General features: G+C 44.5%; 1 protein-coding gene across 1 annotated transcript in view; it reads left to right on the forward strand.

The window, feature by feature from the left end:
* LOC124788507 (GTP-binding protein Rhes) overlaps nucleotides 1-25,681 on the forward strand; it is a 677,045-nt gene that overhangs the window by 545,733 nt on the left and 105,631 nt on the right. The window contains exon 3 of the mRNA XM_047255776.1: nucleotides 6,073-6,268. Coding sequence (XP_047111732.1) covers nucleotides 6,073-6,268 — 196 coding nt within the window. The remainder of the gene's footprint in view (nucleotides 1-6,072; nucleotides 6,269-25,681) is intronic.

A 25,681-nucleotide genomic window follows, 5' to 3' on the forward strand; every position in this document is an offset into this window, starting at 1 on the left:
CATACTTTCGCTATCAGATGCTAAACAATTTCGAATGTCTTTAACTGTGTCACTCTGTTTCTTCTCTCTCGTATCTGCACGGATGGGACACATTAAATCGTGTCGCGTCATTGGTGCGTTACAATAGGCCACCCTCGGCTCTCAGTGACGTATGAAACACGAAAAAAAAACACAACTACTTCAAATTACAAACTCTCATGAATATAACAAAAGTTATACTTTGGTGATAGCAAAATAAGAAACGATTATTTGGGACATCTGCGTTTATACACCGTGTGCAACACATCTGTAGATTTAGAAAAAGTTTTGACAGTGTTGACTGAATTACAATTTTTGAAATTTTGAACGTATGAGGGATAAAATGCAGAGAGCGAATGGTTATTTACAACTTGATCTGAAACCAGAGTGCATTTATTAGAGTCGAAGGACTTGAAACGGAGCAGTGGTTCACAAGGGAAAAAGACGGGATTTGGAAAGGAAATTAAAAATCAGGGAGAAGAAATAGAAAAACTTTAGGTTTTCCGACGAATTTGTAATTCTGTCAGAGACACAATGACTCGTAAGAATACTTGAACGGTGTGGATAGTATCTTGAAAAAGGGTTAGAAGATGAACATCAACCAAGAAAAGAAAGGTAGTGTAATGTAATGAATGTAATGGAATTAATTAGGCTATACAGAGGAATTGGATTGGGAGAAGAGACATTAAAAGTAGTAGATAAGTTTGGAATTTGGGCAGCAAAGCAAATGCAGATGGCGGAAACAAAGAGGATATAAAAGGCAAACGCGATATCAGGAGAAGTACTTCTGAAATTTGTGAATATTGAATACAAACTGAAGTGTTATTAACTCTCTTCCGAAGGCATTTGTCTGAATTATAACCTTGCACGGAAGTAGAACTTGAACTGGCAAGAAGAGGATACAAGCTTTTATCACGTGGTGCTCCGGAACAGTGCTGAAGATTAGATATTTAGAACGAGTAACTAATGAGCAGGTGCAGAATCGAACCGGGGAAAAAAGAAATTTACGGCACATGATGACTAAAAGAAGGTATCTGTTGACAGAGCACATCTTGAGACACCAGGGAATCGGTAATGTGGTAATGGAAGAAAGTGTGGGGGATAAAAATTGTAGAGGAAGACCAAGAGATGAGTACAGATAGTACATTCGAAGGGATGTCAGTTGCAGTGCTTCTACGTCTACACCTGCGTAACAGACGATACATCCTATTGTACCAGTTATTAGAGTTTTTTCCCATTCAAATAACGTACGGAGCGCGAGAAGAATGATTTTGTAATTCTCCCATGCGTACGGTAAGTAACATAATCTTGTCCTGACGATCCTAATTCTGGACATTTGGGGCGTCGCATTGTCCTGCTGGAATTGCCCAAGTCCGTCGGAATGCACAATGGACATGAATGGATACAGGTGATCAGACAGGATGCTTACGTACGTGTCATCTGTCAGAGCCGTATCTAGACGAATCAGGGGTCCCATATCACTCCAACTGCACACGCCCCACACTATTACAGAGCCTCCTCCAGCTTGAACAATCCCCTGCGCGGTCCATGGATTCATGAGGTTGTCTCCATACCCGTACACGTCCATCCGCTCGATACAATTTGAAATGAGATTCGTCCGACCAGGCAACATGTTTCCAGTCATCAGTAGTCCAGTGTCGGTGTTGAAGGGCACAGGCGTGACTAAAGCAGTCATCGAGGGTACACGAGTGGGCCTTCGGCCCCGAAACGTGATATCGATGATGTTTCGTTGAATGGTTCGCACGCTGCCACTTGTTGATGGCCCAGGACTGAAATCTGCAGCAGTTTGCGGCAGGGTTGCATTTCTATCACGTTGAACGATTCTCTTCAGTCATCGTTGGTCCCGTTCTCGCAGGATCTTTTTCCGACCGCAGCGATGTTGGAGATTTGATGTTTTACCTTATTTCTGATATTCACGGTACACTCGTGAAATGGTCGTACGAGAAAATGCCCACTTTTTCGCTGCGTCGGACATGCTGTGTCCCATTGCTCGTGCGCCAACACCACGTTCAAACTCACTTAAATGTTGATAACCTGCCATTGCAGCAGCAGCAAATGATCTGACAATTGTGCCAGACACTTTTTGTCTTATATAAGCGTTGCCGACCGCAGCGCCGTATTCTGCCTGTTTACATATCTCTGTATTTGAATACGCATGCCTATACGAGTTTCTTTGGCGCTTCTGTGTACATAAACCACCATTGTGACAATGCCATGCGGAAAACAATTACTATATAATGAAAAAGCAAAAACCGGTACGTACAAGGGAATGGGAGTCTCTACTCATCAAATTACCAAGGAATTGAACTGTTCAGGTATAGTGATTGATAATGTCGTTAGATATTGCTCACGATATGAACAGAACGGCAAGTAGAAAATTATGTGAGGCATGGTAAGCGTTACTTTTGCCCAAAGAAAGGGCGACAAACCTTTATTCTTCTCAATTTGTAGCTGATTTACAGTTACCAGTTTCTGCCAGGCGTGTACGACAAAATTTGGCACGTGACAAACATAAACAGACTAGACTGGAGTTTGCTGAAAAATATACGTCATGGACTTAAGAATGATATAAACTGATGTTCAAGTGATGAGATAACGTTTAATTGAGATTGGTAGGATAAATTTCAATATCACTGGCATGATCTGAGAACAGAGCAGCGGGTAAGAACGAGCAGAAATTTTGGTGCTGAAAGTGTTATGATGTGGGGAGTCTTCTGCGCTAAAGGTAAATCACACATTGCTTGGCTGAACACTGGAATGAACTCTAACATGTCCAATGTGATACTGTATACAGAGCTGATTAGAATACTTGAGCACGTAATGTACGAAAGTCTAATGTTTCAACAAGGTAATGCATCTGTGTACGTTTCCGCTACAGTCAAAAAGTGATTTGAAAAATATCGATGTCTTGCTCTGTCCTGTACGTAGCCCTGATTTGAACTCCGTTAAAATATTTAGGGAATACCTGTAAGTGGTGTTTATCGGAATGGAGACTAGAAAGTTACTCTGTAGGAATCAACATGGGTTTCGAAAAAGACGATCGTGTGAAACCCAGCTCGCGCTATTCGTCCACGAGACTCAGCCATAGACACGGGTTCCCATGTAGATGCCATGTTTCTTTACTTCCGCAAGGCGTTTGATATAGTTCCCCACAGTCGTTTAATGAACAAAGTAAGAGCATATGGACTATCAGACCAATTGTGTGATTGGATTGTAGAGATCCTAGATAACAGAAAGCAGCATGTCATTCTCAGTGGAGTAAGAGTGACTTCAGGTGTGCCGCAGGGGAGTGTCATAGGACCGTTGCTATTCACAATATATATAAATGACCTTGTGGATAACATCGCAAGTTCACTGAGGCTTTTTATGGATGATGCTGTAGTATATCGAGACGTTGTAACAATGGAAGATTGTACTGAAATGCAGGAGGATCTGCAACGAATTGACGCATGGTGCAGAGAATGGCAACTGACTCTCAATGTAGACAAGTGTAATGTGCTGCGAATATATAGAAAGAAAGATCCTTTGTCATTTAGCTACAATATAGCAGGTCAGCAACTGGAAGCAGTTAATTCCATAAATTATCTGGGAGTACGCATTAGGAGTGGTTTAAAATGGAATGATCATATAAAGTTGATCGTCGGTAAAGCAGATGCTAGGCTGAGATTCATTGGAAGAATCCTAAGGAAATGCAATCCGAAAACAAAGAAAGTAGATTACAGTACACTTGTTCGCCCACTGCTTGAATACTGCTCACCGGTGTGGGATCCGTACCAGATAGGGTTCATAGAAGAGATAGAGAAGATCCAACGGAGAGCAGCGCGCTACGTTACAGGTCATTTAGTAATCGCGAAAGCGTTACGGAGATGATAAACTCCAGTGGAAGACTGTGCAAGAGAGACGTTCAGTAGCTCGGTACGGGCTTTTGTTGAAGCTTCGAGAACGTACCTTCACCGAGGAGTCTAGCAGTATATTGCTCCCTCCTACGTATATCTCGCGAAGAGACCATGAGGATAAAACCAGAGAGATTATGGCCCACACAGAGGCATGCCGACAATCTTTCTTTCCACGAACAATACGAGACTGGAATAGAAAGGAGAACCGATAGAGGTACTCAAAGTACCCGCCGCCACACACCGTCAGGTGGCTTGCGGAGTATGGACGTAGATGTAGATGTAGATGAACGGAAGTCAATTTGAGGCCGTATGTGAGCTGAAAAGAGTGACACGAGAAGAGTGGGCGACAATTTCACTTCAGGAACTCCTGACCTAATAAAGTTAACGCCGATGAGAATTTTTGAGGTATTTAGGAACAACCGAGATTGGACAGAGTTCTAACAGTGCAATAACACAACAGTATAGTGAGTGCCTTTATACCAATTTCCATCCAGGTAATGCAAACGCCTTGTTTTGTTACTCGTGTTATAAAAGAATGGCCATTGAAATTGCAACACCATTAATTTGACGTGCTACAGACCTGAAATTTAACCGACAGGAAGAAGATGCTGTGATATACAAATGATTAGCTTTTCAGAGCATTCACACAAGGTTGGCGCCGGTGGTGGCACCTACAACGTGCTGACATCAGGATAGTTTCCAACCGATTTCTCATACACAAACAGCAGTTGACTGGCGTTGTCTGGTGAAACGTTGTTGTGATGCCTCGTGTAAGGAGGAGAAATGCGTACCATCACGTTTCCGACTTTGATAAAGGTCGGATTGTAGCCTATCGCGATTGCGGTTTATCGTATCGCGACATTGCTGGTCGCGTCGGTTGAGATCCAATGACTGTTAGCAAAATATGGAATCGGTGGGTTCAGGAGGGTAATACGAAACGCAGGGCTGGATCCCAACGGCCTCGTATCACTAGCAATCGAGATGACAGGCACCTTATCCGCATGGCTGTAAGGGATAGTGCAGCCACGTCCCGATCCCTGAGTCAACAGATGGGGACGTTTGCAAGACAACAACCATCTGCACGAACAGTTCGACGACGTTTGCAACAGCATGGACTAGCAGCTCGGAAACCGTGGCTGCGGTTACCCTTGACGGTACATCACAGACAGGATGGTGTACTCAACGACGAACCTGGGTGCACGAATGGCAAAACATCATTTTTTCGGATGAATCCAGGTTCTGTTTACAACATCATGATGGTCGAATCCGTGTTCGGCGACATCGCGGTGAACGCACATTGGAAGCGTGTATTCGTCATCGCCATACTGGCGTATCACCCGGCGTGATGGTATGGGGTGCCATTGGTTACACGTCGCGGTCACCTCTTGTTCGGATTGACGGCACTTTGAACAGTGGACGTTACATTTCAGATGTGTTACGACCCGTGGCTCTACCTTTCATTCGATCCCTGCGAAACCCTACATTTCAGCAGGATAATGCACGGCCGCCTGTTGCAGGTTCTGTACGGGCCTTTCTGGATACAGAAAATGTTCGACTGCTGGCCTGGCAAGCACATTCTCCAGATCTCTCGCCAATTGAAAACGTCTGGTAAATGGTGGCTGAGTAACTGGCTCGTCACAATACGCCAGTCACTACTCTTGATGAACTGTGGTATCGTGTTGAAGCTGCATGGGCACCTGTACCTGTACACGCCATCCAAGCTCTGTTTGACTCAATGCCCAGGCGTATCAAGGCCGGTATTACGGCCAGAGGCGGTTTTTCTAGGTACTGATTTCTCAGGATCTATGCACCAAAACTGCGTGAATACGTAATCACTTGTTAGTTGTAGTACAATATATTTGTCCAATGAATACCCGTTTATGATCTGCATTCCTTCTTGGTGTAGCAATTTTAATGTAATTGTAATTCCGTCATGGGTTGTTTATGTCTTATATGTATATACTGCTTCATAGTAAATTCGATACATATACGCTTCAGACATTGTACTATTACTTTCGTAGAAGCTTAACTTTATACCCATTTCCATTCTGCAGCGAGAAGTGTTGTAGGGCGCCGCAACTGATGCAGCGGATAGCCGACGCTCCACTGAGTTTGACGGTGGTGGTGGTTTGCGCAGGTGACCTGTTCGTGCTGGTGTTCAGCATGGACAGCCGGGAGTCGTTCGAGGAGGTGGTGCGGCTGCGCGAGCAGATCCTGGAGACGAAGCTGAGCGCCTGCGCGTCGGCCAACAGCTCCTCGTCCAGCCGCAAGAAGGCTGCGATGCCGCGGGTGCCCATGGTCATCGCCGGCAACAAGTGCGACAAGGAGATGCGGTGCGTCTACTCTCTCTGCTCCCTTACTTCAACATTCTTCACTTTGCTCTCGTTCAATACAATCCTAAATATATGCCCCTTTTTACACGAAGTGTCCCATTTATTCAGATCACTGCAAAAATTCTGCAGGATAAATAATAAAACACCTTCAAAGACAAGACTATTTTATTGACAAGTGAGGTGACAGGTAGCCCACCCTTGTGTGAGTATACGATAACCAATTCAGATCAAATGACACACAAATATCACAGTAAATGGTACCCAAACAGTAGCATCAAAACGCAGCATACCTCCCTCTGGCTGCAACATACGTATTCTCACACGTAAACTGCCGTAAAGGCATAGAGCAGCATACTGCGATAGACTATCTCAAGCGTCTTGTGCTTTTTGCTACATTTCGGCATTGTTTCTTGCAGGACCTGAAAACCGAGTAAGTTTCCTCTTCATCACGTTCCATACGCATTAGGTTGGAGAAAGATCTAGTGATCTTGCTGGCCAGGACAGAGGTTGCCACTACGAGGAACACGTTGCATCACTGCAGATGTACAGTCGTGGACAAAACGAGCGAGATCCCTCGCCTTTTCGTTATGCTGATCCGCACAGCTTTTAAGTCTGCTGCACAGTATAACAGGCAAGGCGACGATGTGCTACCAACATACCATGCACAGGCGTGAAATTGACGAACTATCCAAAATTGTCAGACTGTTTTCAATCATATGTAAGACTATACGAGGGTTGGAACTTAAATAGTGGCAACTATTTGTTCACAACCGATACAAAAGAGTTACATGTTTGCACCTGTTACTGTCCTTCAAAGTAGTCACCAGCGTTGTGTAGAACCCGTTGCCGTTACTCGCTAATAACAGTATTTTGTTATTTCGATAAACATCCCGAATGTTTGTCACATAAGCGGTGACATGAAGGTAGAAAATTCATATTTTAGAGTCCAGAAAGCTCTATGCAACAGAAACTGCAGATCATTTTGCCATTTTCATTGCGAAATTGCCGGTTTTTTCTTGTCTGAGGTAATAATAGAGGGCTGGTTGCCTGGGTTGTGTGCTAGCGTAGTGAAAGGTGTTTGCTATTGCAAGGGGGGTCTCGTTTGTTTTCGGTTCTAATCTCGACGGAGGCAGATAGACTATCAATAAAGCAATTTTAAGAAATTCTCGCTCCCCCAATACGTTTTGTTGCTACATTTATTCTGTACTGGCACCCTGTGGATGTTAATATGAAACTCTTGTAGAATTTCATACTTGTTACTGCCTTCCTTTTTCCGCTTCTGTGAATAATTGAATTGACTTTCGTGTGGCACTGATTGATTTTTAACTGAATTTCGTTATGAATCTTCACGCATTGCTAAATTTGCACACTTTCATGGTAGGTCAGCAACGGTAATCCACTATGACTAGTCTGAAAGTTGACACAATCCGTTTCGCGGCCGAATGCGCAAAATATTTTGCTAATTCATAACGATCTGGGGTACTATGTCTTACTAGAACAGTTGCGTTATCTCGATAACTTGAAATTCATTTTTATTAGTGCAGTTCATACTAATTAGCGTTTCTTCTTTTATTTCTATCTTATATTTACGTGTTGTGTTAAACACACTAATCAGCATTAATATAGCCTTATACATGATTGAAAACAGTCTGACAAAGTTCGGATGGTGTTTCAATTTCACACCTGTGCGTAGTATGTTGGTAGCACTTCGTCGCCTTGCCTGTTATGCTGTGTAGCAGACTTTAAAGCTGTGCGGATCAGCATAACGAACAGGCAAGGGGTCTCGCTCGTTTTGTCCACGACTGTACATAGACTTGCATTATCCTGCTGAAAAATCGCATAACCTTCCTGTCGAAGAAATGGCACTAGCACGACGATAACAGCCTCATCCATGTTACGTTATCTTGCAGAAACACCAAATTTGACCGTGAGTTGTAACAGATGGCTCCCATCCTCCCCACATCATGAAGGCTGGAATGGGACTAGCATGTTGTGGCGGACGCTCTCTGGAACGGGCAGTTCACAAGGTCTGTGCCATACACTTGTACGACCATCACTCACACACAGACAGAACGCACCCTCATCCCTGAATACAACAGAACCTCATTCCAGTCTCCAGAGTAGTCATGCTTGGCAGTGTCGTGGTATCGGTAGTAGCCTGGTCAGAGGTACACATGAACTTAATCCTGCTACAAGCAGGCGGTTCCCATTGGTCCCTGGTAACACAACATGTGCAATGTGTGCCCGCATTTCGTCCCTGGATGATGTTCGATCGGTCGCCACTGCTTGAACAATGCATCAATCTTGACGTTGTCTGTACTACGCGGATATCCAGAACCTGGTCTACAGTTGTGGTGATGATCCACAGACCATCGTTGAAAGGAGCGACACACCACCTATATATTGTGCCAAAAATGTGTAGCAATCCGTCGATACGGCTGTCCAACATCCCGCAGGATCACAATGCGACCGCGTTCAAACGGTTGAAGCTGTTCAATATGAATACGTACTCGTCGGTGGGGCATGGTTGTACCCTTAATGAATATTGGAAAGCTTGTTCACCTTTAAAGTCAGCGCCGGCCGCTGTGACCGAGCAGTTTTAAGCGCTTCAGTCCGGAACCGCGCTGCTGCTACGGTCGCAGGTTCGAATCCTGCCTCGGGCATCGATGTGTTTGATGTCCTTATGTTAGTTAGGTTTATATAGTTCTAAGTCTAGGGGACTGATGACCTAAGATGTTAAGTCCCATAGTGCTCAGAGCCATTTGAACCATTTGATCTAAAGTCAGCACAGTTACTGCCTACATAGTCAAAACAGTGGAGCCGCAGGCGGACCTCCTGAGCGCCATCTCATCGCCGATTGGCGTGACAAATGAATCACTAAAACTACGAATACAGCTCTTCAGTAAGTGTATAAAAAATGGTTCAAATGGCTGTGAGCACTATGCGACTTAACATCTGTGGTCATCAGTCACTTAGAACTACTTAAACCTAACTAACCTAAGGACATTACACACATCCTTGCCCGAGGCAGGATTCGAACCTGCGACCGTAGCGGTCACGCTGTTCCAGACTGAAGCCCCTAGAACCGCACGGCCACACCGGCCGGCGGTAAGTGTATATTATGCCCTGGTTCCACGGAACGCAGTTCTTTAGGATGTTGCATTTTTTCCGGCAGTGCAATTTTTTATCCAGAAGCAAAACAAAAAATGTACCAAGAAAATGTTATTGAGCTACCAAAGAGACATTAACCAGCATGATTGTCTTTGCTATAACATTGTTTCGTTATGAAGATATGAAAAACAGTACGTCATTATTAAATAGCGTCCTACATTTTTGTAACAGACAGTCCATTTCTTCCCCTCAAGGGAAGTACCACAGTGTACATATCACGTAAACATTATGTTATCAAAATATGTACCCCAAAATTGACTTTGGCTCCCCTAGACCAGCACACAGTGTAGATGCGAGGAGTAGTGTAACTCATTCACTTGCAGCAGCTGTGAGTAAGCCAATGGAAAGACAAGAATAATACACACCAGTCATTTAGTCAACCGTCTCTAGTTGAAGGTTTTCGTGAGTACAATGTACACCAACGAAGGCTAGGTTGAAATGCTATTCATGTATGCAAAACATTTGCTAGCAGAACAGTAACGTTTAAAAGTAGTAGGATACTACAGTATATGTACCCGTATTGAAAATAAGAAAATTTATTCGAAATACTGTTCTGCTAACTCCCATTCTGCATGGATAAATAGCATTCCTATCTTACCTTCGTTAGTGTACAGTCTCCTCTCAAATCTTCAGCAGAAGACGGTTGACTGAATTCTCCGTGTGCATTATATTTACGTTTCTATTTGTTTACTACCAACTCCAGCAACCGTTTACACTAATCTGCACTGTCTGTTGCTAATGGAGAGTCGAAGTCAATGCAGTGTTACATTTTTAATAAAGTCATGCTTACGTTAATGGTACAACATGGGCCGGCCACTGTGGCCGAGCGGTTCTAGGCGCTTCAGTCCGGAACCGCGCTGTTCTAAGTCTAGGGGACTGATGACCTCAGCTGCTAAGAGCCATCTTTTTTTTTTTTTTTGGTACAATGTGATGCGTTTACGAACAGGTTTTGAGGCGAGGAAGTGGATTTACCTAATGAATAATATACGGTGGTATTTAAAAAAGACGTACTGCTGTTCATATCTTCGAAACGAACAAAATTACAAGAAAGACAATCACGCTCGTTAATATCCGCTGATACCTAAACAACATTTCCTTGACATATTTTTTATTTTAGCCCTGGATAAAAAATTCTTTTGGGTAATCGAGACAATCAACTTTGTGTGTAACTTATGATTACACATTTTACCATAATTAATAATTACAGTGTGTTTCTAATTCTTTTTCTCTGTTCTGCTTTGTTACCCCGTAGCTCTTCAAGAACATTATTTATACTCATTGCTGACTGAGTTTCCTGGATGCAACACTATAAGAAAAAAAAAAAAACCACACACCACGAAGAATTATCCGAATGGTACGGATATCGGTTATGTACATTTACAGACAAACAAATGATTACAGTTTCAGAAAAATCGAAAGATTCATTCAAGAGAAAGCAAACGGCCTTGCCGCAATGGTAACGCCGATTCCCGTCAGATCTCCGAAGTTAAGCGCTGTCGGGCTGGGCTAGTACTTGGATGGGTGACCACCCTTTCTGCCGAGCGCTGTTGGCAAGCGTGGTGCACTCAGCCCTTGTGAGGCAAACTGAGGAGCTACTCGATTGAGAAGTAGCGGCTCCGGTCTCGGAAACTGAAATATGGCCAGGAGAGCAGTGTGCTGACCACATGCCCCTCCATATCCGCATCCAGTGCCGCCTGTGGGCTGAAGATGACACGGCGGCCGGTCGGTTCGGTTGGGTCTTCATGATCTGCTCGGGAGGAGTTTTTCAAGAGAAAGAGCTTAACAAACGAGTGAGTCAATATCGCGTTGGTCCATTTCTGACCCTTATGCGAGCAGTTATTCGACTTGCCATTGATTGATAGAGTTGTTGAATATCCTTCTGAGGGATACTGTACCAGATTCTGTTCAATTGGCGCGTTAGATAGTCGGAATCCCGAGTTTGTTGGAGGGCTCTGCCCATAACTCTCCAGATCAGAGATCCGGCCATCTTTCTGGTCAAGGCACGGTTTGGCGAGCACGAAGACAGACAACAGAAACTCTCACCCTGTGTGGAAGGACATTATCTTGCTGAAATAAAAGCCCAGAATGGATTGCGATAAAGAGCAATAAAACGGGGTGTAGAATATCGTCGACGTACCTCCGAGCTGCAAGGGTACCACATACGACAACCAAAAGGGGTCCTGCTACGAAAATAAATGGTACCCCAAACCATCACTTCTGGTTATCGGACCGCATGACGGGCAACAGGTTAGTGCCTCCCCCTCACCCCTCAGTCTGGGGGGTCTCCAAAAACGTCTTTGCTGGTCATCGAAGCTCAATTCGAAGCACAATGACTCATTACTGAAGACAATACTACTCCAGTTAATGAGATTCCAGGCCAGATACGAGCCTACAGACGCTCAGGACAGTGTTGGGATACCGAAGTGAGTGTCTCCCACCATACAGCTCGAAAAGCAGGGGTGATGTTCTGGGGTGCCATTTCAACTCGCAGCAAAAATCCTTGCGGTACAGCGTAAAGTAGGCGATATTGTACGCACCGTTTTGTTGTCCTTTGTGATAAGCCATCAAGGGCTTGCATTTCCACCTGCACGTGGTGAGAGTTTCTACTGCTTGTCTTCGTGCTTGCCAAACCCTGCCTTGGCCACCAAGGTCGCCGAATGTCCCCCAGTTGAGAACGTTTGGAGCACTACGTGCAGAGCCCTCCAACCAGCTCGGGATTTCGACTATATAAGCCGCTAACTGGACAGAATTTGGCACGACATCTTTCAGGAGGACATCCAACAACTCTGTCGTTAAATACCAAACCGAATAACAGCTTGCATAAGTGCCAGAGGTGGTGTCTGTTTCTGCATGTGCATCACATTTACCGATTTACCTCCCATTCGGATAACTCCTTCGTGGTGCTCCTTTTTTTTTTAGTGTATTAGATGATCGTATTATGGGCATTCTTATGGTCCTCCCATACTATTATAGTTATTTCTGATGAAGAAAAACAGCAATTGAATTTTTAACATTTTGTCTGACTCTATTTCCTTTCTTGGCAATGGCCTTGCAGCAGTGGATACACCGGTTCCCCTGAGATCACCGAAGTTGACCGCTGTCGGGCGTGGCCGGCGCTTGGATGGGTGACCATCCAGGCCGCCGTGCGCTGTTGCCATTTATCGGAGTGCACTCAGCCTCGTGATGCCAATTGAGGAGCTACTCGACCGCATAGTAGCGGCTCTGGTCAAAGAAAACCATCATAACGACCGGGAGAGCGGTGTACTGACCACACGCCCCTCCTATCCACATCCTCAACTGAGGATGACGGGGCGATCGGATGGTCCCGATGGGCCACTTGTGGCCTGAAGACGGAGTGCTATTTCCTTTCTTGGTTTTTTTTCTTTTCTTAATTTCACTGTCGAAGGTTTCCAGAAATTCATCTCTGACACTAGTGTATTTCAGTTTAGTTGGTATTTATCCGTACAAACTTCCGATCGACGTACAATAATGCTACTCATTATTGTTTTAAAGTTCTTGTTTTAATGTCAATTGGTGCTTGACTTTCCCATAGAATTCCATTGTTAAATAAATAGTCGCCTCCTCTGTAGCGAACACCTTGAACTGATTTGAAAAATTATGTTTATCTTCAACAACATCGTGAGTCTCTACATTCACTTTTCGTATTTTCTGATCATAGAGAAACTTTTAAACTATTATGGTTAGGCAGTTTTCATCGACTGGACTGTTTAGTTCGTCTATCGGAGACACCTTTGTCTCTTGCTATTTTAAGATGTCTTGTTTTATATGCTTTCATTGTAAGATAACGTACGCAGTCTGCAGGAATGTCATTTCCATTTAGCATTTAGTCACTGATCATTATGTCATTACCTGTCGCTGCCAGTTACTTGTTTAGTCCAAAGTTCAATTACCCAGGATAAATCTTTCATTCCCATAAAATCAAAGTAATTCCACTAACATAATTTTAAAACTGTAAAAACAGTACACAAATTTACGGAATATGTGGCCTCAAAGAGCAAGAATATGTAAATTTTTGCGTAGATCCATCCTTGAGTAAGTAACATAACGTTGTCCAATGGCACAAGGCTTCACAAAGTTCTCGTTGTTCTGTTCAACTTAAATTGCACTTAAATGTAACCAGTATTGTGATCAGTCAGCATTGCAACTCCAGATTGTATACACTCAACACTAACGTCAGTCATTTCCCATTCTTTTTACATTTCACCATTTTCCTATGCTCACCACTAGAGATGTCGTATACCAACAGTATTTTGTTCAAAATAATAAAACAAGTGCTTACTCTGTTTCCTTTTAAATTTCTCCAGGCTTTGAAGAGGTATATAACATTCTGCTGCTATTTCAGGCAATATACAGGGTGTAAAGTTTAAGTTGACAGACCAGAATAACTCGACAATAAGCTTCACACGAAAAAATGTATAGAATCCAAAGTTGATTATTTTCGAGGGGGACACCTTCTGGAGCTAAAATTAGCCCGCCACACAAGCCCCCTGGAGGTGCGGTGGGAGACAACTTTAAATTTTCAAATGGGAACTCCCATTTTTTATTGCAGAATCCGATTCAACATAAGAAGCTACGTACATTTTGTCTTAAACATTTGTTTTGATTCTGGGTAGTTGGCGCTGTAATTCAAGAAAATCCATGTTTTCATTTTTGCGTGGAAAATGGTTACGGATAGCAAAAAATACTTATTTACTTCTTAAATTTTGATTCGCTAAAACTAAAACTCTCCCTTTCTCCCCATATGGTGGGGTTTGAGGGAGAGGAATTAGAGTTTTAGAAATGTTGACCCAAATATTAATTTTTTCCGCAGATTCGGATAAGTTCTGAGTCAACATTTGTAAAACTCTAATTCCTCTCTCTCAGACCCCACCCTATGGGGAGAGAGGGAGAGTTTTAATTTTAGCGAATCAAAATTTAAGAAGTAAATAAGTATTTTTTGTTATCCGTAACCATTTTTCGGGCAAAAATGAGAACATGGATTTTCTTGAATTACAGCGCCAACTACCAAGAATCAAAACAAATGTTTAAGACGGACTGTACGTAGTTTTTTTATGTAGAATCGGATTCTGCAATAAAAAATGGAGGTTTCCATTTGAAATTTTAAAGTTGCCACCCACCCCACCCCTAGGAGGTGGAGTTCTCAGTCCCTGGGACTTCTCCTTCGCCATTCTTTAATATATCTTTCACTATAACAAATATGATTTGTAACTCTAATTCCACTCATTTATGATAGATACCGCTGTGTTCCTTTTCGCCCAGACATGTATCGCTTCATCTAACAATACCACAACTGCGTTGAAACAATATTGGGCAAAGAGAAAGAAATTGTCTTTTTCGTAAAGTCGACCCAAGTAACAAAAATACTTCCACTATTACATTTCCTTCATATGCTCTGTAACCATTTCACGTACTTAAAGCATGTGTGATCTTTCTGTAAATAGTTACTTGTCGTATCATGCTGTTTATGCTATATTTATAAATTCACGTAGTTGGTTTCTACCCTATTCCATGCCATAGATACTTCTATTTCACAACGCATTTATCTGGTTCTTTGTGTTTCCTGTCTAACATTTCATTTTCCTCTTTCTCTCAGCTGCTCCCTTGCGTTCTTATTGAATGATGCACATGTCTTCCTACGCTGTGGCTCACACACAATTGGCTAAAAATCACAAACTTACGGGTTGAGAATAAGTTCGAACAAGTGAAAGCTCGGAGGCTGTTCGATCGGCAGGTACAGAGAGGTTGTATTAGTTCTGAATTAATGCACTGTGTCATCCATCCCTAATTGTACAAAGCAAAAGAAAAAATCTGAAGAATCTCTTGCTTCTCCATGCATCTTCAAAAAGTGCACTTAGGGAAATCTGCATAGTCACTATAGGAATGCGGAAGATATCCTACGGTTGCGTGTAGGTGTCCTAACTGACATGCATATTAAGACCAGAGTGAAGCTCTGATGTATACCACACTCATGAGACTGCACATTAAGTATACACAAGGAAAGATGTTGAATTGCTTTGGCCACAGTGCAACCCATCATAAGCCGGCTAAACTTCACGTAAACTTAAAACAAGAAATTTATTATTATTCCCCTCGAAAATAATGTTGGGTGGGGTTGCAAGGGAATTGTTGGTTTCCGGCCTGTGTGGCAGAGCGGTTCTAGGCGCTTCAGTCTGGAATCGCGCGACCGCTACGGTCGCAGGTTCGAATCCTGCATCGGGCATGGATGTGTGTGATGTCCTTAGGTTAGCTGGGTTTAAGTAGTTCTAAGTTCTAGTGCTCAGAGCCATTTGAAACACTTTTTTTTAAGTAAGTGAAATGAAGCAATTTCTTCTTAACTGCCTATAGTGCAGAGCCATCCATTATCGGAGTTTCCATATTATTTTCGAATATTTATGCTATTATTATCTTTCTGAAATATAATCTTTGCAATTGATGTAGTTACTGTGTTGACTGAGATCTGCAAAAAAGAAGATATGTTCTCCCCAGCGTTCCTTGTACATGCAAAGTCTCATTGTCCTTAATTGCAGTCGCTGACAGAGAAGGAAAGATCTGTTTGATATTTTTCTGTTGTATTAAACGATTTATTAATATCTTACCATCGTTTCTATGAACAGACATCAATAAAGCAAACAGATATCTCCCATAGTGCTCAGAACCATTTTGAAATGTTAGTTCAACATAGAAATTTTTGACCTAAAGTATTACAATGAGATTTATTGTCTCAAAGACAAACACGAGCATGAAATTCAAATATGAGCTGTTAAGAATCATAAACGCCATGAGTTATTGACAACAAAAAATAGATACAGGCACTAGTAAAATCCAGTATGGGACCTATCTGAACAAACTGACGTGAGGTTTCTATATGTGACTGGGGCCGCGATAAGATCCAAATTAATTGTAATCTAAGCTAACGTGTCAGCGATCAAACACTTTTCCACCCTATCGTCAATGAAAAGGAAGTGGTGCTAAGTACATCCGTTCTAAAGAAGGCTATTGCGTTGGGGCTTGAAATCGATTAACGGATTCGCTGTTAACCGGAGCAGGGTGTGTTACCTCAAACAGAAAGTTTCGGCCTCTAGACGACGGCTGCAAGTCGTGGCCGGGTGCTCTGCGATAAGGCTGGTGATATCTGAGGTAGAGAGCTCCACTGCGAAACTCCATTTGTCCAGGTGATCGAACTGATAAGACTTTAAGAAACTGCTCTCCGACGAAGTACAGCACAACAAGCAACGACTGACTCCTGCGACGATCAGGACGTGTCTCTTCTGTTTCCTTCGCCACAGCTCCGCTAGAGCTTCTGCCCCGTTGTGCTAGTGACCAGCCAGTGGCGGTCCGACAACACTTTTTTCGACAGTTGTGGCTATTAAAAAAATTGCAAATTTCCCACTACAAAATTACATCTCCATAACCGCCAATGACAGCTCTTCCCGCCAATCTCCAGGGCGGCCGTAATCATGAGCTGACGTAAGAGTCGGCCTTCCAATATCAGCCTCCGCGAAATGTCTGCACAGGAAGTTCTCGGGCGTGTGACACCAACAGACTGTGCGAATTACAGGATGTATGCAAAACACCATAGTGGCGCACCCCCTGTCGAGACGGATTCCCGCTTCCACGACACCCCAGCAGACAATGTCACATGCCTCTCTCTCGAAATACACTCCTGGAAATTGAAATAAGAACACCGTGAATTCATTGTCCCAGGAAGGGGAAACTTTATTGACACATTCCTGGGGTCAGATACATCACATGATCACACTGACAGAACCACAGGCACATAGACACAGGCAACAGAGCATGCACAATGTCGGCACTAGTACAGTGTATATCCACCTTTCGCAGCAATGCAGGCTGCTATTCTCCCATGGAGACGATCGTAGAGATGCTGGATGTAGTCCTGTGGAACGGCTTGCCATGCCATTTCCACCTGGCGCCTCAGTTGGACCAGCGTTCGTGCTGGACGTGCAGACCGCGTGAGACGACGCTTCATCCAGTCCCAAACATGCTCAATGGGGGACAGATCCGGAGATCTTGCTGGCCAGGGTAGTTGACTTACACATTCTAGAGCACGTTGGGTGGCACGGGATACATGCGGACGTGCGTTGTCCTGTTGGAATAGCAAGTTCCCTTGCCGGTCTAGGAATGGTAGAACGATGGGTTCGATGACGGTTTGGATGTACCGTGCACTATTCAGTGTCCCCTCGACGATCACTAGTGGTGTACGGCCAGTGTAGGAGAGCGCTCCCCACACCATGATGCCGGGTGTTGGCCCTGTGTGCCTCGGTCGTATGCAGTCCTGGTTGTGGCGCTCACCTGCACGGCGCCAAACACGCATACGACCATCATTGGCACCAAGGCAGAAGCGACTCTCATCGCTGAAGACGACACGTCTCCATTCGTCCCTCCATTCACGCCTGTCGCGACACCACTGGAGGCGGGCTGCACGATGTTGGGGCGTGAGCGGAAGACGGCCTAACGGTGTGCGGGACCGTAGCCCAGCTTCATGGAGACGGTTGCGAATGGTCCTCGCCGATACCCCAGGAGCAACAGTGTCCCTAATTTGCTGGGAAGTGGCGGTGAGGTCCCCTACGGCACTGCGTAGGATCCTACGGTCTTGGCGTGCATCTGTGCGTCGCTGCGGTCCGATCCCTGGTCGACGGGCACGTGCACCTTCCGCCGACCACTGGCGACAACATCGATGTACTGTGGAGACCTCACGCCCCACGTGTTGAGCAATTCGGCGGTACGTCCACCCGGCCTCCTGCATGCCCACTATACGCCCTCGCTCAAAGTCCGTCAGCTGCACATACGGTTCACGTCCACGCTGTCACGGCATGCTACCAGTGTTAAAGACTGCGATGGAGCTCCGTATGCCACGGCAAACTGGCTGACACTGACGGCGGCGGTGCACAAATGCTGCGCAGCTAGCGCCATTCGACGGCCAACACCACGGTTCCTGGTGTGTCCGCTGTGCCGTGCGTGTGATCATTGCTTGTACAGCCCTCTCGCAGTGTCCGGAGCAAGTATGGTGGGTCTGACACACCGGTGTCAATGTGTTCTTTTTTCCATTTCCAGGAGTGTATATCCCTTTGGCAACAGCGTTCGCCGCCGTAGGACGTGTCCCGGGCGTCCACTAACCTCCAATTGGTAACATCTGAGTGCGAACAGCAGGCGACGGTCCTACGGTTGGTAACCTCGCCTGAACCCAATCTATTCATCGCTGGGCAGCTGGGCCGAAGCGGCTATTGTGTAGGCCGGGCCTCATTTCTGGGAATCCGCCAGCCTTCTCTCCTCGCCGGCCACTCGCAAAGCTGGCATCTGAAACCTCCACAGAGATCGCAGGTTGGAAGAAGAAATTATTTAAAAAATGATGTCACCCGTACAAGTTACTTCCCATACTTGCCGGTACAAAAAATGGTTCAAATGGCTCTGAGCACTATGGGACTCAACATCTTTGGTCATAAGTCCCCTAGAACTTAGAACTACTTAAACCTAACTAACCTAAGGACATCACACACACCCATGCCCGAGGCAGGATTCGAACCTGCGACCGTAGCAGTCCCGCGGTTCCGGAGTGCAGCGCCAGAACCGCTAGACCACCGCGGCCGGCTTTGCCGGTACAGAGCGTCCGATCACTGACTCGCCTAACGAAGTATGACCATCGCATATTAAAAGCAGTTTGCGTATATACAGAATCAAACATAATAATGGAAGACGGACTGGCATGTTGGGTCTTAACTGACATGTGTGGGAGTGCCAGATGTCCTGTCGTCTAACAAATGCGTCTCGAAAATGGTGCTCTGCAAACACCGTGACACTGGACACGCCGATAGAAACACAGACTGCATTTAAAAACGAATTGGAGCCTTAAGCGGTACATGTTGTATATGTCCATTAGAGGAGCATACTTAACACATGAAGCCCTCGTATGGAAATATAAGATGCAATACTCCACAATGTGTTAGGCCATCCAGAATGGCTTGTCGTAATGCTTCCCTTTGCTGGGTGTCTGCCTTCTGGCGATCAGCCATGTCGGGCCTATAGTCATGATGCAGTGTTTGATACTTTACTTGTATTTGGGAAGACAACAGTTCAGATCCCTGTCTAGCCGGCCAGATTCATGAGGGATGATCAAAATGAGACTCCCGAGTGTGTATATAAGCACCGACTTGTAGGAAAGGGATTCGAGTGGCATTCGTGTTTTTCCGAAGTGCTTACAGTAAATGCAGAAACATCAACTACCGTGACATTATTACCAAATGCGTCCTAAACGGGCCATTGTGATGCTGTTCTTTTCTTGGCTGCCGAAGGACAAGCAAGGAGAACGAAGAATGTGTATGCGACAGCATATTTGTCGAAAATCACCATTGTGGAATGGTGTGCCAAGTTCCATGCTGGTTGCAGTTCTACACAAGACGCTGGTCGGTCTGGGAGGCTAGCCTAATCCATTATGAACAAGTTGGAGACACTTGAGCACCCACCCTGTAGTCCTGACCTCGCCCCATGCGACTGTCACCCCTTCAGTCCGTGAGAAAAGGCCTTGAAGGGTCTATGATTCCTGTCTCATGAGGATGTGCAGCAGGCAGTTATGGACTTCTTCACACGGCAAAACACAGTGTTCTATCAAAGTAGTATCTTCAACCCAACACGTCGGAAGGATGGTTACCTCAATGCTCAAGGTTTTCCCAAGCCTAAATCAAATTTGAAAGGAGGTACCCAGATGCTTATGCGGGGTTTCGTGGAAGGTATTCCCCTTGATGGTTGAACATCTTCAGGCACTTAAAGCAAGATAAAACGAATTTTACTTGGTCGTATCACACATTCAGTCTTGTCTGTGCTTCTGTTAATGTTCTGCAATCTCCTTCACATCTGTCAACTGACAGCTTGGATGACTCTCAGCTACTGGTATACCTCTTGATGACCTTGGCTGGCATATTGCGTGCCAATTACTGGCGATATGTAATGTCATCCATATGTCTTTACTGTGCCATCCTACTTGCTTATGATGTGAAAAATCTCTGTAAGATGCATGCAACACACAGTCAGGAAAACTATACAATGTATCCTTTCCCAAACAGACTGTTGCAGGCACCCAAAGGAGTCCCATATTGGTGTACTGTGTATAGCTGATATTTCTGTGTTGTCCCACCACAGTTTTGTTCTCACAGTGTATTCATATCCCACTGGTTTTTTCTAGATCTCTAAAGTCCCTTATCAGGCTGTTCCACACTGCCCCCTGGTGCAACACTCGTTCTGCGCATGCGCTAGCTGCTACGCCCTCCTGGCTGTGTGTGCTCGTCTAGTGCTGTACGATAGCGTACGCTATGGGCCGATTGCAGGACTGCCCTTGCGTTAGCTATTTGTCTATCCCTGCCCACTTCTCTCTGGGCAGGTAATCGAGCTGGAACAACCTGGCTTTAATGATGGAGATACACGAGAATAGTTAGGTTTCTTCTCATGGTCCAACAAAGAATTTATTACAATTTGGAGTTCCAGACTTCCACATCATAATGATGGTTTAAAAAAAATGGTTCAAATGGCTCTGAGCACTATGGGACTTAACTGCTGAGGTCATCAGTCCCCTAGAACTTAGAACTACTTAAACCTAACTAACCTGACATCACACACATCCATGCTCGAGGCAGGATTCGAACCTGCGACCGTAGCGGTCGCGCGGTTCCAGACTGTAGCGCTTAGAACCGCTCGGCCACTCCGGCCGGCAATGATGGTTTAAAATAAATATTTATTAATAGTGAAGTAACTGCACTACAATGTGGGTTTTGAAATTCATAACAAATAAAAAGATTACGTGTGCCAAAAGCAGATTTGTAAATAGAGACATTATACTCGTTTTATTTGCACAAAATCTGTCTGTCTGGATGACAGTTAGATTATTGCAGTAATCAACTTCAAAATTTGTTCTTACATATTATCTTTCCATCATATGTCACAGTTTAAATAAAGAAACAATAATAGGACTATTGTCTTAAAAAGGAGATCTCAGGGTCACTTCTCCAAGGTGTTACTTTGAGACAAATAGCACAATGGTAGACAGGTTTCGTATAGGAGTGTTGTACTGAACTTCATTTACATGGTGGGCATGCAAACACCTTGATAAATACACTTTTGTGCGATTTGATAACGAAGCATTTCTTGGGTGGTGACCATTGTACAACTTTCGTGAGGACAACAGTTAGACCGTATGTGACTACAACCAATTGGGAAAGGTTTGCGTCAACAGTAACGCCTACTGATCGTCATCAAGCTCAGAGACAAAGTCTTGAGTTATATCTCAGAAGCTGTAGAAGTGCCTTACACCACGTCGAGCAGCAAAGTCTCCCACATAGAAGTATCTCTTCCCTACCACTCCGCAAAATTTTCTGTTGCCGTGCTCGTACACTATCTCATAATACATATTAGTGGGCATTAATATTGAGTGTGTCCACCCTTCGCTTTTATGAGGGCCTGAACGCTGCAGACACTTTCAGCGACGCGTATGAAACGTCCGTGGGGGAATGGCAACCCGTTCTTCCTCAAGAGCGGAAACGAGATAAGGTAGTGATGTTGGACGTTGGGTTCTAAAACATCCCCAAGGTGTTCGATTGGCTTCAAGCCGGACTGTGGACAGGCCAGTACATTTCTGCAATGCTATGGGCAATGCAATATGATGTGTGGCAGGGTACAATGCCACGTTGATACTATCAGCCATTGCCTCAGAGCCGTTCCTCTACTGTACATAGTACACCAGGGTATAAAATGTGTTCATATGCTCCGCACATAGCGTTTTCTTAAGTACAATAAGGGGACCATAGGCCAATCCCGGGAAACGCCCCAATACTGTAACACCATCTCCTCTGTACTTCATTGTTGGCACTAGCGTTGTATCGATACATCGATACATTTCCAAAAAATATCAACATATATTGGCGACATATTTTCCCCCAATATATCGATGTATCGATATCGGAACGATAATATCGAGAGCAGATAGTTTTATTTTATATTTTTTTGCAACTTTTGGTAAATATTTCAAACCGTTCTTTTGAAATTGCATTTTTTATTTTCACTGAATGAAGGAGTCGTACTACTTTTTGAACTCTCGTCAAGTCCAGACTTCTCTTTGACTGACCGCCTGCTTAGCTGGATGGTAACGTGCTTGCCTCCCATGCACTGGGCCTGAGCTCGATTCCCTGCCAGGTCGGAGATTTTCTCCGCTCGTGGACTGGGTGTTGTGTTGTCCTCGGAATCATTTCATCCTCATCACCGGCCGCAAGTCGCCTAATGTGGCGCCGAATGAAATAAGACTTGCACTTGGCAGCCGAACCCAAATAAGAAATCCCGGCGAACAATGCCGTACTATCATTTCATTTTTTCTCTTTGACTGTGTGAAGCAAGTATAGGTGGCACAAAGAAGAATTCTGGTTGCGCTGGTGGGTGGCGATGCGAATGGCATAACAATATTTCCAATGTGAAGAAATAGCACACCAGTCGCGTTAAGAAACAATTTTTAACGCAACTAGCGTTCTATTTCTTCACATGGGCGCTCTTCAGAATCAGTTCCTGAAAATGAAACACAAAAATCTGAATGACAAGATAGTTCTTTGCGGTGGGCGGAGACGTCTGAGGAGAAATGCTGACGTAACCGGTGCTCGCCGCTACCAACAGAAACTGCAACGTTTAAATTCACCAAACGATATTGACACTACAACAGCTAGGTCGATGGCGTTTGGAGAAGTGGAAAAACATGGAAGTCGAATGAAGTGTTCTGGACAAATTCGATGACGAAACCGAACGACTGGCCTATAGGACACCTTTTATTGTGGCACTAACAGTTACCATTGTTAGCCAAGTGGCTATCACCAAGCGTGAACGTGCATCGTTTCCTTTCAATTCTTTCTCTAAGGAGAATAAGCAGGCTGCTAGCTTGTTTATGTACAGAATATCTACGCTACTGGCCATTAAAATTGCTACACCAAGAAGAAATGCAGACGATAAAGGGTATTCATTGGACAAATATATTATACTACACCTGACATGTGATTACATTTTCACGCAATTTGGGTGCATAGATCCTGAAATGGGCTTTCACGGTTTGTTAATACCACCCTAGGGAGAATGACGGAAGGTGTGGACCAAATGGATTTGAGGGACTTCATTCACTGTACATTTTTTTATAACACACTTCTTTATTAATAACATTTATAATACCTTTAAAAGGAAACAACACAACAGGCCTTGTAAATCGCCTAACTCCATAAGTGAACTACTAAAAATAATCGTTAATATGTTTAGGAACACAATAAACTTCCACTCACAAATAGCATTCAGTTGTTTACTAATTAATTAAATGTCTGTTCAAGGCAATTTCCCCACATAATCAACACAACTTGAAGTCAGAATTCCATACACTTCCTTGCTATTAAATGTCTGCATAAGTTAATGGCCATACATAGTAACCTCTGAACAACAATTCAATTGACTTAAAAAAAAACACAACCACCTAAACATGTTTACAGAATTATGGGAAAGAAATGCACCTTCTGTTTAGCAAATGAACCACTTTCGGCCTGAGCCACCACCAACAACAACATTAGACGTTATTACCCACATAGAGCCACTCCGAGGGACTGGAAGCAAAACATGAGTCTTCCACGTGTACACCAAAGGCACGGTTTCCCAGACTGCAAGCCGTAAGAAACCAGTCAACACGCCCCCGCCACCAAGTACAGGACGGCGCCGGGCTAGTAAACAACGCCCGCTACGGTGGGCGGGCGCGGCTACGTAACTGTTTGCCACAGTGGGTCGGTTCCTCCCGCAGCCTCTGCGAAGACCGGCGGCAAAATTAACGAAATTAGCACCATCTGTGACACAAAGGGCAATCAACTCACCAACATAACAAGGACATAAATTATTTGCACATACAACGTGTCCAAAACAGCTGTCTATCCGCTACTTCCAGCACCTCAGAGGGCACTACATAACACACTGAATTCAGAGTCATCTAAACATACCCCGCAATCTGCGCAAAAACACATAAACTTCCTGCATGAGCGCACTACGCTAAAAATAAGGAGTATTAACTTAACACAACATACAACTTCCAAATCTCCGGGTGACTGGCCTGGACTCGTGAAATGGATCTACCAACACATCATCATGGCCAATAAACCGCCTCCGCTCTCCACTTGCGAGGCACAAACAGGATTTGTCCTGCAACACACTGATTAAAATATCTAAAACAGTGTTCGTTACAAGATTAACACTCAATGTCACAGGAAACATTAATCAGAAACAGACATCGGTTCGTTACAATAAACGCACAAATTACGTGGCTGAAAAACACAACCAAGTCAGTGGCACACAAGGTCAGTAATAGTAAGGCCCTTTATCATTTTCCCATTCAGAGGGGAGTAAAAGAAATGGCTCAGAGCACGACGGGACTTAACATCTGTGGTCATCAGTCCCTAGAACTTAGAACTACTTAACCCTAACTAACCTAAGGACACCACACACATCCATGCCTGAGGCAGGATTCGAACCTGCGATCGTAGCGGTCACGCGGTTCCAGACTGAAGCGCCTAGAACCGCACGGCCACACCGGCCGGCGGGGCGTAAAACAATAACACTTAAGCAGAGAAGTATGAATGCATTTGAGCAATTCAGACACTGACAACAACTAAGTTTTTAAATGCAGAACACAAGTCCTCACAGGATAAACGAGGCCTTACGCAATGGACTCCTAATAGTAAGGTCAAGCGTCCAAAGCACACTGCTCAATAAATACACCACAACGGCAACCACACTCAGTAATCGCCAGAACGATGGACACTGCGAACAAAATGCTGCTTATACCCAAACCAACTATGCTCGCAATGGCATCATATCAGTCACAGAGCCATAGAGACGAGAATTTAGTCACTAGAAGCAAACAGTAAATCCATCATAAACAAGGAAGCAGCATGTTCCCGACAGCATCGGCACCTCTACCCACCAAGTCCGCTGCAAACGCCCAAACACAATCAGGTAACGTGGCAAACTTTCCTCTTGCCACCACACACCGCGTCGGCAGACACGGCTTCGCGCTCCGCGCACTACTGCCTATCTCACTGTTTCTGCTCGCCCCCCAAAATCCAACTACTCCACTGTCACAGGTACCTCGCCGACTTCCTCCACGAAGGGGCACCACTTCTCTTTTTCCTCCGGGATACAGCGATAATATTA

The sequence above is a fragment of the Schistocerca piceifrons genome, chromosome 3 (genome assembly GCF_021461385.2).
Source record: "Schistocerca piceifrons isolate TAMUIC-IGC-003096 chromosome 3, iqSchPice1.1, whole genome shotgun sequence".
NCBI classification, from domain to species: Eukaryota; Metazoa; Arthropoda; class Insecta; order Orthoptera; family Acrididae; genus Schistocerca; species Schistocerca piceifrons.